The sequence below is a fragment of the Hevea brasiliensis genome, chromosome 9 (genome assembly GCF_030052815.1).
Source record: "Hevea brasiliensis isolate MT/VB/25A 57/8 chromosome 9, ASM3005281v1, whole genome shotgun sequence".
Taxonomy (NCBI): domain Eukaryota; kingdom Viridiplantae; phylum Streptophyta; class Magnoliopsida; order Malpighiales; family Euphorbiaceae; genus Hevea; species Hevea brasiliensis.
In genome coordinates, this window is record NC_079501.1 from 2467781 (window position 1) to 2484326 (window position 16546).

Consider the following 16546-nt stretch of genomic DNA (forward strand, 5'->3'; position numbering starts at 1 on the left):
ACTTCGCCGGCGCCCCACCTCGGTCCTCCCCCACGGCCGGCCGCTGACTGGAACGCCGGAAAACAGCCTTAGAAAGGACGCGCAGCGCGCGCGCGACGCGTGGACTTCCCGGCCAAAATCCGGCCGATCCAGCCCCCAATTGGATCGGGTCTTATGTCTAAAATCATCTACTCGGCGAGAGCTTTCTATAGACACCAAGAACACCGAAATCTATCAAGCGGTTTGTCCAATTTTTGCCCGGGAAGTTTTAGCCCATTTTGACTTTCGAGCTAGATTTCTCACAAACCGTGAATCCCACGAGAAAACCGAGAGTACCAGAGCGCTCCACTCGTCGAGAGCTTCGCGGCGACATAAATTTCGAATTTTTCCGACACCGTTTTTCGGTGGGTCCCACGGAACTTCGCAGTGTTTTTCCGAGCATTAAATGAGCTTAGAAAATTCTGAAAAATTTATGTACTAACCCCCGTGTTGTGGGCTTCGTGTAGGTATCCTCAAGTCGCAGAAATTCGACAGTTGACCGGGTCTGTGAATCTCCGTCCAGACAGACCCGTTACCGGAAAAGTCTCCGAATTGGACCAAGGTTTTGGCTACCCCCCCATTGTCAGACATCCCGAGGGCGTTCCAGAGGTCGGAATCGGCAAAGGTAAACCCGAACTTTGCTTTTTCGTAATTTTCTAGTGCTTAAATAGGATTAAAAATCTATAAAATATTCGTGGTAGCTCAGAAAATTATGATTCTTTTTGCAATAGCCTAGTAATATTGCTAAGGACCGCGGGGAAAAGTTTTAGAATTTTTAGAGCTTGTTTGGGCAGTTTTTGCAAAAATGATTAATTATAAGGACTAAATTGAAATTTTACATAATGTGATGGATGACTGATTTGATAGGCCCAGGAGGGGCTGTGTGATGTGATTGAGTTGTGGATATATGGATTGTGAATATAGAAGTGTGTTTTGAGCCCTTTTGCAGGTTGGGTAGGTCCTAGGTATAAGGGAGACTCTGCCGGATTTTCGGCACGACTTAGGACGTATTTAGTCTTTTCTTGATTGTATTGAGTCATTTATATTAAAAATTGTAATGTAATTGTCAGGTGAGCCGGGACAGCCTTCTTCCTCCGCCCAGTCGTCACAGTGACCGTTGTTAAGTCTGTGAGTAAAATATTAATTTTAATTGTAATTTCGATATTATTATATGTTCAAGCATGCCCATGCATCACTTATATGCATATATTTATGTAGTTAAACTCTAGGCACGATTTATGTTGCATTGATAACTGTTAAAGTGCCATGGATGTTGTTGTGGTAATTTGGAGCAGTGTGCGTGGGTTGGCGTGCGTGTGATGTGGTGTGGACTATGGATAGGACGGGTAGTCACGGCTTGAGTTCTTCGCTGGGACCCGATCCTTCGGGGGATAGTCACGGCTTGAGTTCTTCGCTGGGACCCCCGATTTGGTTTATTAAGCGAAAGTCCGGCTTGAGTTCTTCGCTGGCACCAGGTTGGATTTAAGAGAGCTGTATAGGGGATCAACTTCCATATATTATGATTGATATTACAGGGTGTGTAAGTGCTCCAAATTACCTTTTTGATGTTATGATGTGAAAATGTTGTTGATGTTGCATTTCACTCTACAAGGTGCACTAGTTCTAGATAGTTATAGAGATTATGGTTAAAATTGATATTTTACTCTCTGAGTCGAACGCTCACTCCTGTTCAATATTTTTTTCAGGCTACAGGAGGATTTTATTGTGGTTAACCTGCTTTTCTTCTTCGCAGGTTGTTATTCAATATTTGTGTAATTTTATTTACTCCTAGAATTTTCGCATGTGTTAGAAATATTTAAATGATTCGGGTCTGTAATATAATTGTTATGTGGACCTGTAAAAATATTCTATGCATGATTGATGGATTGGATGAGGGAGCTGAGCTCCCATTTATTTTTATGATGATGAGTATGTGGAGGGTGAGCTGAGCTCCCCAATTGATGTTATATTTTGTTTACAGGTCAGGTGAGTCAAAAACTCCCCGTTGAAAGGTCCACTTTATGGCCGGACTCTGTCCGATTGATTTCTTGAAATTGGGCCCAAATGGGCCTTAGAGTTGGGTTAAGTGAATAGTTAGGCTTACTACGGGCCTCGGGGGCTTTAGGCTGGCCCAGGTCCTAATGCCGGTCCGGACCATAGGTTAGGTCGTGACACAATAACCTAATTAAAAGGTAAAAACTCAATATATATATATATATATATATATATATATATATATATATATATATATTTCTATGATATGGTCACGTAATATTTTATTTTATAATATTATTATTTGATATTATTTATTATATTATCACATGATTTTTTTTATTAAATTTTTTTTATTTTTAATTATTATTTATTTAATTACTTTAAATTGTAATTAAATTATTAATTCTTTAATTATATATGCAACTTATAAGTAATAATTATCCTCTTAATATTATAATATATAGTCATTATTATAAAGTAATTTATAATATATATATATATATTTTTGAATTATAGAAATAAATTTTATTTATTTCTGTTATGAAAGTTTTATTGAAAAGTTTGTGGGATAAAAATAATAAAAATAAAATATATAATAATTAATAAAAATTTAAAATATTATATTATTTTTATATATTAAAAATTTAAAAATATATATAAATTAAAATTGTTAATATTCACATAAATTAGTATGATTAATTCGTTGATTATTACATATATTATAGTATTAAAAAATAATATTCTTTTAAATATAATAAAATAATTTTTCATTTAACTATAAGTAAATAAAATCCATATTTTTAGAAAGAAATACATGAATATGAATACACCTTATAAACTCTTAAAGTTGAAAGACGACCCGAAGACCTTGATAGTGCCACGTGCTCTCTCCACCAATAAAACCGACTGTTAATGAGATTAATAATAACGTGAGGTCGCCGGGTCTTCCATTCTGTCTCTCTCTATATATATTTTAGCATATCCTTTATTTTTAATATTTAATGTTTTCTTTTCAATTAATACCTAAACCCGTCATTGTTTAAGTACTGAAAAGAAAAGAGAAATTTAAAATTAGAGATTTAAAGTTGAACATACAGAATAAATATTTTTTATTTGATTTATTTAATTTTGATTAAGATTTAAATTTAAATTATTATAATCTTGAAAATGACATTAATTGAATTAAAAATAAATTTATATAAAAAGAATAAATATGAACCATATAAATGGAATATAATAAAAATAAATATATATAAATATGGAATGAAATTAAATGAAATTTATGAGGCAATAGATTTATCTCATAAATTCTCAAAATAAAAGAATTTTAATCATAGTAAAATTCTTTTAATTAATATAATATGCGCACCAACCACAGTTTTGGTTGAGCACAAATCCACCATGAAGTCCTGTATTTAATATTACGTGTGCAAGAATTGTGATACTCCACAAACCCATCGCCTAACAGAGAAGTTGAAACCAGTCTTTCCTCTTATTCTTTCTAAATATCAATGGCAGATAAAGTAAACTCCTCCTTGCAAGGTGATCAAGTTCAGACTTTTTTTTCCACTGCTTGTCGAGCTGTGAAGAGATGGGCTTCAGCCACGGTCTTCCTTTCCTTCGTCGTCCTCCTTTTTGGTGCCTTCTTTTTCAGGATTGATCTTGTAAGTTTCTTTTCCTGATGAATTCCATATCTCATATATAAACAAAGATCACTAGGAATTGTAGAAACGAAACTTCAGCTACATGCAGGGTCTCTTGTCCTGCTAAACACTTAATTTCCAAGATTTTCCATTCAATCCCAAGTTCTGTTATTGAGATCAATCCGAAACTCTATTACATCGGAAATTGGATAAAGATCAATTGGCCAAGAATTATTAGTTAGGAAAAGGAGGATTTAAAAAAAAAAAAATTTAATTTTTTGTGCAAAGAAATTTCAAAGATTAGAACATACAAGTCCTCTTGGAATTGGAAGTTGACTCATGTATTATTTGCCAACAGTTTTTTCTTCGTTTCTTTTTCAAACTCTTATCAATATTACATCACAATTACACAACACGACTATACAACGTCACTTGACATTTTTCTTTGCTTGCTTAAACACCATTATTAATCTTGAATATTTCAGCCATGAATAAATGCATATCATGTTAAAAGATAATTTTTTTCCCTTATCTTTTGCAGAAAAAATAGATGTGGCCTAAATTAATTCAAAGTAAGAAAATTTACTCAAATCTTATCCCCAACTAATATAGGACAATACTCTTAAAGAATTTATATAGCAAAAATAAAATTTTTGACTATTTCAATATGGCAATTAATTTAAAGTTGAAAAATTAATACACAATTATTTAATAGGGTATGTAATATTTAATAGCCTTTAATTTTGCATATTTTAAATTCTTATTCCATTTTTGCTTATACATACACTATTAATTTTGACTATTTTGGTTATTATATTAATAATTAAATAATTAAGTGAAAAAAATCTCTTCCCTTTAACAAATTTTCCATATAGCAAAAATAGTTTTTATTTTTTCAATTTTTAATATTAATAAAATTTTATTTATTTTATAATTTATAGTTTTTAAATAATTTTAAAAATATCATTAATGATAAAAAAAAGATAAAATAAATAAATAAATGCTCTTTGGCGAAATCAAATCTTGATTGATAAGGAATGAACACCCGTTCATATCAATTGGACTAATAATTCCTTGCGAATAAATATTTAATAAAATATGTAATTAATTGAATATAAATTATTATGGCACTTAATTAATCATAATTTGCACAATTTTCTCCTATATTATCTCATCTTAAGTGTGTTTGTTTTTTTTTTTTCCAAATTTTAATTTTAATTTAATCTCCTTAATTATTATTTTTTTAAATTTCAGTATTCTAGCTTTCTTACCACAATAAGTCCCAAAAATTCAATTCGGTATCCTCTGAATTGCTCAAATGAAACATTAGCGAAAACATGCAAGGTCAATTATCCGGTGGCATTTGAAGCCCATGAATCTTCAAACGCTTCATGTCCGGAGTACTTCCGGTGGATCCATGAAGATCTCCGACCATGGAAGAGTACAGGAATCTCGAGGGACATGATAGAAAGAGCTAAACATATTGTAGATTTTAGACTAGTTATTGTTAAAGGGAAGGCATATGTGGAGACATATCGTAGATCGTTTCAGACAAGAGACTTGTTCACCTTATGGGGTATTTTGCAGCTTCTGAGGTTGTACCCTGGCAGGGTACCTGACCTAGAACTCATGTTTGGGTGTGGTGACATACCAGTGGTTGTAAAACATGATTACCAGGGACCTAATGCCACGTCGCCTCCTCCAGTGTTTCAATATTGTGGACATGCAGACAAATTCGGCATCATCTTTCCTGATTGGGCCTTTTGGGGTTGGTAATGTCTTTTTCTTTTTTCTTTTTTCTTTTTTTGTTAAAGAGAATAATTTAATGGGTATATCTCTCGTTTGCAATTAGTAATAAATATATAACAAATTAGGGTAATGTGGGAAGATTTAAAATTTAAGTCTTTGCATTTACGTGTAGGGCTGAGATCAATATAAAACCATGGGAAAGTATGCTACAGGGACTAATAAAAGGAAACAAGAAAAAGAAGTGGAAGGATAGGGTACCCTACGCCTACTGGAAAGGGAACCCAGATGTAACATCAAACAGGGGAAACCTTATGAGTTGCGATGTCTCAGACAAGCATGACTGGAATGCTCGCCTCTATAGACAGGCTAGTTCTCTTATCCGCACGTCTTTCCTTGTATATAAATCTGGACACAGTTGTGTGTATGTAAACTCCTTATATTGTGTATCTCCAGAACTGGGTTGAAGAAACAAAGCATGGATTTAAGCATTCAAAATTAGAAGACCAATGCACCCACAGGTATCTATCAACGATTTTTCTCATATATATATATATATAACTTTTTGCTTGCTAACGAGATTTAAATTAAGTTCTTGGTTTGTGAAGATACAAAATTTATATAGAAGGAAGGGGATGGTCAGTGAGTGGCAAGTATATCCTATCATGCGATTCCATGACCCTGCTCATAAAACCTGATTACTACGATTTCTTCATGAGAAGCTTGGTGCCAATGCAGCATTATTGGCCCATTAGTGCAACAAACAAGTGCAGAGATATCAAGTTTGCGGTGGAATGGGGCAATAGTCACCCTTATAAGGTATACTTCAAGGATTGAACCAAATTGTTAATCTAACCATTCATGAAGAGTTTATTAATATTGTATCTTGTAATGCAGGCACAAGCCATTGGAAAGGCAGGAAGCAGATTTATTCAGGAAAATCTGAAAATGGAATACGTGTATGCATACATGTTTCATTTGTTGAGAGAGTATGCAAAACTCTTGAAATTCAAACCTGAAATACCTGCAGGAGGGGTTGAGCTTTGCTCAGAATCAATGGCATGTCCAGAGGGAGGTTTACGGAGAAAGTTCATGGTTGAGTCAATGGTAGATTCTCCTAGCGACACACTTCCATGCACCATGCCTCCTCCATTCGATCCTCCAGCCCTCGAAGCCCTCTTTGACAGGAATGAAAATATCACAAGACAAGTAGTGATGTGGCAGAATGAATATTGGGAAAATCTGAACAAGAATCAATCGAGCCCTCATCATCATTAATCTTGAAGAGGAGGATAAGATTAGGCTTAATAAATTTTTGCTTATAAAAAAGCACATAACACTCCTTATACGTACATTGTTAATATGTTTCAAATGGATTTACATTCACCAAAAGAAATGACACAAGAAACTGAAATCCTAAATTCCTTAATTTTATAAAATAAGCATTCAATTATTGATTTTTTTGTCACGACTCAACCTATGGGCCAGACCAGCACTAAAACCTGATTTAGTCTAAAGCCTTTGAGGCCCGTAGTAAGCCTAACTATTCCTTGACTCAATACTAAGGCTCATATTTAGCCTAATTTCAAGAAATCAACCAGATAGAGTTCGGCCATAATATGGACTATCCAACGGAGAGTTTTTAACTCACCCAACCTGTAAGCACAATATATATAATAATTTGGGGAGCTCAGCTCACCCTCCACATACTCATAACAATACTAATTCAAATGGGAGCTTAGCTCCCTCATTCAACCCAATGATCATCCATGCATACTTATATATCATGCTTACAACTCCAATTAATACATACATAACAAATCCAAATGAATACATCACTAATAATAATAATACATGCAGAGATCTATAATAAAATAAAAGAATAAAATATAATTAAATACCGATAGTAGACTTGTGAAGAAGAGAGCAGGTTAAACTCAATAAATGACTTCCTGTATCCCTAAAAATATGTGAATAGGAATGAGTGTTCATCTCAGAGGGTAAAATACCAATTTTAAGTACAATTTCTAAAGCTATCTAAAATTAATGCATCCTAAAGAGTGTAATGCAACACTATCATAGTTTTCATACAAATCACATCATAAGCAACAAAAAGATAATTTGGAGCACTCACAAACCTATATAATATTCAAACAATACATATATGGGAGCTGATCCTCTATACAACTCTCTTAATCCAACCTCTGCTAGCGAATACATCTCAAGCTGGACTTTCTCTTAATAGACCAAATGCCGGGGCCAGCGAGATTATCTCGAGCCGTGCCTACCCCGACCTATTCATAAAAGGATCGGGTTCTAGCAAGTCAAGCTCTAGCCTCGTCTACCCGTCCTATCCATATCCAATATTACACACCACACATACGTCAATACATGCACACTGCTCCAAATTACCATAAAATAACATCCATAACATTTCATCAAATAAAGATGTAATATAAAACGTGCCTAATATTTAACTAAATAAATATATATTTATAAGTGATGCATAGACATGTCTGAACATATAATAATATTGAAATTATAATTGAAATCAATATTTTACTCACAGACGTAAACCGAGGTCACTGTAGTAACTGAACAGAGGAGGAAGGCTGTCCTGACTCACCTGATAATTATATTACAATTATTTAATATAATTGACTCAATACAAACTTAAAAAGAACCAAAGACACTCTAAGTTGTGTCGAAAATCAGATAGAATTCCCCCTATACATAGGACCTACCCAACCTACAAAATGGCTTAAAATACACTTTTATATTCTCAAGTCACACAACCATATCTCAATCACATCACATGGCCCCTCCTCCTGGGCTCATTCAAACAGTCAACAACCACAATTTTGAAAAATTATAATTTAATCTCTACAACTAACCCTTTTTGCAAAAACTACCTAAATGAACTCTAAAAATTTTTAAATTTTGTCCCGCGGTCCTTAGTAATATTACTAATCTAATACAAAAGAAATTATAATATTCTAATTACTCACGAATATTTTATGAAAATTTATTCTAAGCCCAGCACTATAAAATTGAAGAAACTCGGAGTTCGAGTTTACCTATGCCAATTCTAACGCTTGGAACGCGTTTGGGGTATTTGAAAATGGTGGGACAGCCTATAACTTTATCCCGATTCCGAAACGATTCCGACAGCTTATTTGCTCGGCCCGAAATTGCAGATCCGGGTGACAGTCAAAGTGCCACGAAACAAAAACACTTAGGCAAAGCCTACAACACTAGGGATCAGACTAAAATATTTATATTTACATATAAAATAATTATTTAAAAATTAGAGAGATTACACTTTTAATCCACTAGTAAAAATTAAAGTCGCAAAATGCGCAAAATTTTACAATATGCAATTTGAAATGCTAAGCATATGATTCCCCTGCAATTATCAACTAATTTTCCTTAATCAAGAAACGGGCCTGCTGAAATAATTGCCAAATGATTAGTAGTTAATTAGTACTAGCTCAAGTGCTCCAATCAAAGCATGTCAGGAAAATGCAAGGCGAATTATATATCCAGCGTCATTTTTTGCAGATGAAGTATCATCTTCCGCTTGTCCAGACCACTTCTAGTGGATCCACAAAGATCCACAGCTGTGGAAGAGTGCTGGAATGCAAAACTAACATGTGAGGGCAAGTTCTCCATAGTCCATACTATTACCTTGACAACATTGGCAGACAAGCTTGCTTCTTTTCTACGAAATTCCAATCAATATGAAATTAGATGAGTCTAAATAACGGTTTTGCTTTGGCCAAGACATTTTTCTCTCGGGATTATTCACATCAACAAGTGATGATGTGCCACGTGGAATTAGGATAACCATTCGATTAAATCATGAGTTGATCAATCACAAACTGAAACTCAAAGACTCGAACGCTAAGGCGGGATTAATTATACTACAAATATTAAAAATGGTATCCATGGACGAGTACCTAAATAACAGATTAATGCAGTCATGATCGGGTAATTAATCTAAATATGATTCCAAGCTATCCTGCGTAGCTTGGACATCTATTGCTCGATTTTCAGTGTGATCAATTTCGAATAACTCGGATAAGTTACATTAAGATAAAGTATTTCTGAGAAATAAGTTAAAAGCATAGTCTTTATATTTATAGGATTTCGATAAAAGATGAACCCTAAGGTTCATTTTAACACTAACTCTTATTCCTAATAGGAATTAATCAAGCCTGAAGCATTATATAAAAAACTAATAAATATGTTTTTCTTAACTTGATTCCATTCAATCATTATCAGTTTTTAATATTGAATTAAGTATTGGAGAGGCTAATCAACTCATTTAATGTTTCCTTATGTCGTATTATAGATTCAAAGCCCCTAAGTTGAAAACAACATCACTACATCCATTAAACAAGTGGAATTTTCCGCGAGAATTTTTATTTTTTTGTTTAAATTTTAACTTATCATTATACAATATAGATTTATTTATTAAGAAATAAATAAGCTAGATATGAAAGTTTAAAATGTAATCTCAATAATATTATATTTTTTTATTAAAATTATAATATGTAAATACTTAAATAATCTTATAAAAATCTAATAAATCATCAGCATTAATATAATATTAAACCCTTTATATCGTAATAACTTAAATTTTAAAATATAAATTTTATATTTTTTTATAATATTTATTATTATTATTATTATTATATTTTTTTATTATTTAATTATATACATATTTGTATCGAATATTATTTGAAACTCTATTACATTGGAAATTGGATAAATATCAATTGGCCAAGAATTATTAGTTAGGAAAAGGAGGATTTTTAAAAAAAATAATAATAAATTATGCAAAGAATATTCGAAGATTATAACGTACGAGTCCTCTTGAAATTGGAAGTTGACTCATGTATTGTTTGCCAACAGTTTTTTCTTCATTTCTTTTTCAACTCTTATCAATATCACATCACAATTGCACAAAACGACTAAACCTTACTTTTCTTTGCTTGCTTAAACACCATTATTAATCTTGAATATTTCAGCCATAACTAAATGCATATCGAGGCTAGTGGTGATTCTTTTCTTTGTCCTTTGAAGAGAAAATAGAATAAATTTAATTTTATTTAAAAGTAAATTAATTTAAATAAAAAAATTTATTTAAATTATATATATATATATAGCTCAAACATCTGATAAATTTATTGTCATTATACTTATGGAGTTACTTTTGTTAGATTTTTTATTGATTTTTTTTCTTTTCACTTATCATTATATAATATAAATTTATTTATTAAAAATAAATAATATATATATATAGCAAGTCCTGCACTTAATAACAAAGTTGCAAAAATTGTGATACTCCTCAAACCCATAAACCCCATCGCCTTACACAAAAGGTGAAGCCAATCTTCTCTTATTATTTCTAAATGTCAATGGCAGATCAAGTAAACTCCTTCTCCTTGCAAGGAAATCAAGTTCAAACTTATTTTTCCACTGCTTCTCGAGCTGTGAAGAGATGGGCTTCAGCCGCTGTCTTCCTTTTCTTCATAGTCCTCCTTTTTGGTGCCTTCTTTTTCAGGATTGACCTTGTAAGTTTCTTTGCCTGATGAATTTCATATCTTATATATAAACAAAGACCACTGGAAATTGTAGAAACGAAAGTTCAGCTAGATGCAGGGTCTGTTGTCATGTTGAAGAATTAATTCCCAGGAGTTATCATGCAATCCCAACTTCTGTTATAGAATCAATCTGAAGCTCTAATACATCGGAAATTGGTTAAAGTTTGATCGGCCAAGAATTATTAGTCAGGAAAAAAGAGGATTTTTTTGGTAAATTAATTATTTTGTGCAACGAATAGTCAAATATTACTCCACATGAAACTGGAAGTTGCCTCATTTATTCTTTACCAACCCTTTTTTTTCGTTTCTCTTTCACTTTTATCACATCACAATTACACAATACGCTATGCAACCTCACTACTTGACTTTTCTTGGCTTAAACACCATTATTAATTAGTTGGATTAATCATTGGAGCTTGGTTTGGCTTTGATGCTGTTCTCTTCATCCGCTGCTCTGTTTTTGGTCTTGAGTTTTACTTTTCTCTGTTCTGAATTTGAGCAGCCCTTTATTTCTTTAGATTTGTGTGTTGGTGTATTGCTGGCTGTTCTGGTGTCCTGGTGTTTTGATGTATTGTTCTCCTGATAGGTTTTTTCCTGTCCTTTCATTGAATAAAATCCTTAGCTTATAAAAAAATTAGTTTATATTTGAAAAATTAATACACAATTATTTAATGGTGTAATTAATATTTAATAGCCTTTAATTTTGCATATTTTAAATTCTGTTCTTTTTCTTTCTTAAACACCATTGTTAATCTTGACTATTTTAGTTATTATATTAATAATTTAATAATTAAGTGTATCATAAAAAAAAAATGACAAAGTACACTTTAGTATCATATACTTTGACCTTTTTAATATCGAGGGCATATACTTTGTTTTGTTTTAATTAAGGACATAAACTTTGGCTTCATTTACACTGTAAGGATAAATCGCTAATAATGCTAAATGATGCTAACTTGGCATGTTGATATATGATGTAGTGCCATGCATGATGTGGTGTTGATGTGGCATGTCACATTATACTTGGGTGCCACGTTATCAAATTTTATGACATAGTTTATTTTGTCACCTAAATATAAAAATATGAAAGTATACGTCCTATATTACAAAAAAAAAAAATCAAAGTTCAAATCCTAAAAGAAAGAGAAGCATAGGATAGAGAGAGAGAAAGAGAGAGAGATAGAGAGAGAGAGAGAGAGAATAAACAATATGGGGAGAGATAGTGATAAATTGACTCTCCCATGCTTGTTTCTTCATCTCTCCCTCTTCCTCTTTCTCTCACTGTATCTCCCTTTTTTCTCTCTCTTTCTCTCTCCCACTTTTTCCCTTTGCCCTTCTTTCTCCCTCTCTTCCTTTTTATCTCTCTCTTTATCTTTCTCGCCCTCATTCCTCGCTCCCTTTCCTTATTTTTTCATATACGTTTTAAAGCACGAAAGTTTTAAATAGTGAGAGAGAGATAGAGAGAGACAAATAGGAAGAAAAAAAGGGAGAGACAGAAATGGAGAGTTAGGGAGAGAGAGGGAGACACAATAAGAGAAAGAGGGAAAGGGAGAGATGAAGAAAGATGCATAAGAAAGTAGGGGATGAGCAGATTGCAGTTTAAATTGAAAAATCGAATCGAATCAATTCGGTTCAATCGGTTTAGTTTTAAATTTTAATCTGTTCGATTTGATTTTATATTATAAAAATTTTAGTTATTTCGGTTCGGTTCGGTTTTGAAAAAAAAATAATTAAACAGAATCGAACCAAATAGTAATCTTATAAATTCAAATCGAATCAAATCGATTTTTGAATTGATTAATTTTTGGGGGAATTTATGAATTATATTTAATTATATATATATAAATTGTTTAATTTCATTGATTAATGTTTATTAGATTCAAACCATAGTCAAAATTAGACTAAATAATTTGAAAATCAAGTCTACATTAAAAAATCAATCAAAAATAAAATCGATCAGTTTGAACCGAACCAAAATAGAGCGGTTTGATTCAATTTTTTATCCATTTCAGTTTGGTTCAATTTTTAAAATATGTAATTCAATTTTCATAATTTAATTCGATTCGATTCGATTAAATTCAGTTTGATCCAAATGCTCACCCCTATAAGAAAGTCTTCTATCTCTTTCCATATCTTTCTTTCTCTCTCTCTGACTCATTATTTTTCATTATCTCTCTCTTTGCTTATTTTTTCGTATACTTTCAAAATTTTTATGCGTTTAATATTTAAGGTTTGAACTTTGCTTCTTTTTTTTTTTTAGCAATATGGGATATATACTTTTACCTTTTTAACATTAGGTAACAAAATGAATTATGGCATAAATTTTAATGATTGGTGCTGACATGGCATGCCACATCATCACCACATCATGCATGGCACCATGTAAACATGCCACTTTAGCATACCATGTTATTATCATTTAACACCATTAGCAATTTTTCTTTACGATATAAATAGAGCCAAAGTTTCTGTCCTCAATTAAAACAAAACAAAGTATATACCTTTAATGTTAAAAAAATCGAATATATGGTATTAAAGAGTACTTTGCCCTAAAAAAAAAATCCTCACCCTTTAAAAATTTAGATATATCAAAAATTATTTTTTATTTTTTATATTTTTATAATATGGAATAAGTTTATAGTTGTAAAAATAACACATAATTTTATTTTATATTTACAGTTTTTAAATGATTTTAAAAGTATCATTTATGATAAAAAAATTCTGAATATTCTCTTGCGAAATTAAACCTTGATTTTTTTTTTTAAGATAAAATTGATTGCATACCCTATAAGAGTAGAGAAAGGATACAAACATAATTTATATCGAAGGATTATAGAAAAAGGAATCATCTAGCAGTTGATTAATAAAGAATGAATACTCACTCTTATCAACTGGACTCTTTCCTTACGATAGTGTAACTCTCAAAACCGATGTGAAAGCAACCCGTTTGTGCATACTATTCTGCCTCATGTAATCAATCATAATTTGCACAATTTTTTCCTATCTTATCTAATCTTAAGAGTGTGAGTGTTTTTTTTCCCAATTTAAATTTCAATTTAATCACCTTATTGGTTTCAGTTTCAGTATTCTAACTTTCTTACCCCAAAAAGTCCCAAGAATTCAAATGGCTACCCCCTGAATTGCTCAAATGAAAGCTTAGTCAGAACATGCAAGGTCAATTATTCGTTGGCATTTGAAGCTCATGAATCTTCAAACTCTTCATGTCCGGAGTACTTCCGGTGGATCCACGAAGATCTCCGGCCATGGAAGAGTACAGGAATCTCGAGGGACATGTTGGAAAGAGCTAAAGATATTGTAGATTTTAGACTAGTTATTTCCAAAGGGAAGGCATATGTGGAGACATATCGTAGATCGTTTCAGACAAGAGACTTGTTTACCTTATGGGGTATTTTGCAGCTTCTGAGGTTGTATCCTGACAGGGTACCTGACCTAGAACTCATGTTTGGGTGTGGTGACATACCAGTGGTTGTAAAACATGACTACCAGGGACCTAATGCCTCGTCGCCTCCTCCAGTGTTTCAATATTGTGGACATGCAGACAAATTGGGCATCATCTTTCCTGATTGGTCCTTTTGGGGTTGGTAATGTCTTTTTCCTTTTTTTTTTTTTAAAGAGAATAATTTTATGGGTATCTCTCGGTTCTAATTAGTAATACATATATAACAAATTAGGTTAATGTGGGAAGATTTAAAATTTAAGTCTCTCCATTTATGTATAGGGCTGAGATCAACATAAAACCATGGGAAAGTATGTTAGAGGGAATTATAGAAGGCAGCAAGAAAAAAAAGTGGAAGGATAGGGTGCCCTATGCCTACTGGAAAGGGAACCCAAAAGTAACACCAAACAGGGGAGACCTTATGAGTTGCAGTGTCTCACACAAGCATGACTGGAATGCCCGCCTCCATAAACAGGCTAGTTCTCTTGGCTGTACGTCTTTCCTTGTATATAAATCTGTGCACTCTTGTGTGTATGTAAACTCCTCATATTGTGTATCTTCAGAACTGGCCTAAAGAAACAAGGCACGGATTTAAACATTCAAACTTAGAAGACCAATGCACCCACAGGTATCTATCAAAGATTTTTCTCATATATATATTGTTTTTTGCTTGCTAACTAGATTTAAATTAAGTTATTGGTTTGTGAAGATACAAAATTTATATAGAAGGAAGGGGATGGTCAGTGAGTGGCAAGTATATCCTATTATGCGATTCCATGACCCTGCTCATAAAACCTGATTACTACGATTTCTTCATGAGAAGCTTGGTGCCAATGCACCACTATTGGCCCATTAGTGCAACAAACAAGTGCAGAGATATCAAGTTTGCGGTGGAATGGGGCAATAGTCACCCTCATAAGGTATACTACAAGGACTGAACCCAATTGTTATTTTCGTATATATACTTCATCAAACCGTCCATGAACTGTAGTAGCGTATTAATATTGTATCTTTAAATACAGGCACAAGCCATTGGAAAGGCAGGAAGCAGATTTATTCAGGAAAATCTGCAAATGGAATACGTGTATGCATACATGTTTCATTTGTTGAGAGAGTATGCAAAACTCTTGAAATTCAAACCTGAAATACCTGCAGGAGGGGTTGAGCTTTGCTCAGAATCAATGGCATGTCCAGAGGGAGGTTTACGGAGAAAGTTCATGGTTGAGTCAATGGTAAATTCTCCTAGCGACACACTTCCATGCACCATGCCTACTCCTTTCGATCCTCCAACCCTTCAAGCTCTCTTAGAGAGGAATGAAAATATCACAAGACAAGTAGTGATGTGGCAGAATGAATACTGGGAAAATCTGAAGAAGAATCAATCGAGCTCTCATCATCATTAATCTTAAGAGAAGGATAACATTAGGCTTATCATCTTAAGGTATATAAAATTGATTATATACCTTTTATAGAAAACTTACGAATTTCTACGTATTAAAAGGCCAAGCATATAGATAAAAGGACATTTGTGTCAATTTGATTAAAAGCACAATTAATATGGAACTTAAATAATAAATTTAAATTTTTTTTTAAATAAATTCAAATAAAAATATAAAATATATGATGAGACTAATCTATTAAATATATAAATTTTATTTATTTTTATTTTAAATTCATAATAAATCTGATTTAAATAAAAATTTTTCATAAATGCAAACACCACCACCCTTCTTTTTAATGGGTTAATAGGAACTATTGTCTTTCAATTTTATTCTAAGATGATGAATTTTTTATAATCGTTCTTGATGGAGCTTTTGCGTGTTGACTTGAGTTGCAAACTCCTAATTTTGCTCAGCCTAGTGGAAGGATGCATGTTGCCGTGAGGCACAACATGCCGACCGTCTCCTTTCCTGCTCAGCGATCACCAAATAGCCGGGTAAGCTCTGCCCTTCAATTTTTCTAAGTCTCTTAGAGATTATTGATGAGCTTCCCTGCTAACCTTTATTGGGGAGATCTAATTGAATTATTTTTAGCTTTTAATTAATTTAGTTTAAAAGTTTTGATTTATGTCTAATTTA

At 32.6% G+C, this 16546-nt stretch overlaps 2 protein-coding genes across 2 annotated transcripts; both read left to right on the forward strand.

Moving 5' to 3' along the window:
- Window positions 1-3399: 3399 nt before the first annotated feature.
- Window positions 3400-6855, forward strand: LOC110644563 (uncharacterized). The gene is made up of 6 exons (XM_021797393.2): window positions 3400-3677; window positions 4911-5428; window positions 5578-5770; window positions 5859-5923; window positions 6011-6221; window positions 6300-6855. The coding sequence occupies exons 1-6, from the start codon at window positions 3525-3527 to the stop codon at window positions 6678-6680; spliced, it is 1521 nt and encodes a 506-aa protein (XP_021653085.2). The 5' UTR covers window positions 3400-3524; the 3' UTR covers window positions 6681-6855.
- Window positions 6856-10736: 3881 nt separating this feature from the next.
- On the forward strand, window positions 10737-16089 carry LOC110644562 (uncharacterized). Its single transcript, XM_021797391.2, has 6 exons — window positions 10737-10981; window positions 14090-14613; window positions 14751-14943; window positions 15032-15096; window positions 15178-15388; window positions 15491-16089. The coding sequence occupies exons 1-6, from the start codon at window positions 10820-10822 to the stop codon at window positions 15869-15871; spliced, it is 1536 nt and encodes a 511-aa protein (XP_021653083.2). The 5' UTR covers window positions 10737-10819; the 3' UTR covers window positions 15872-16089.
- The last annotated feature ends 457 nt before the right edge of the window (window positions 16090-16546 follow it).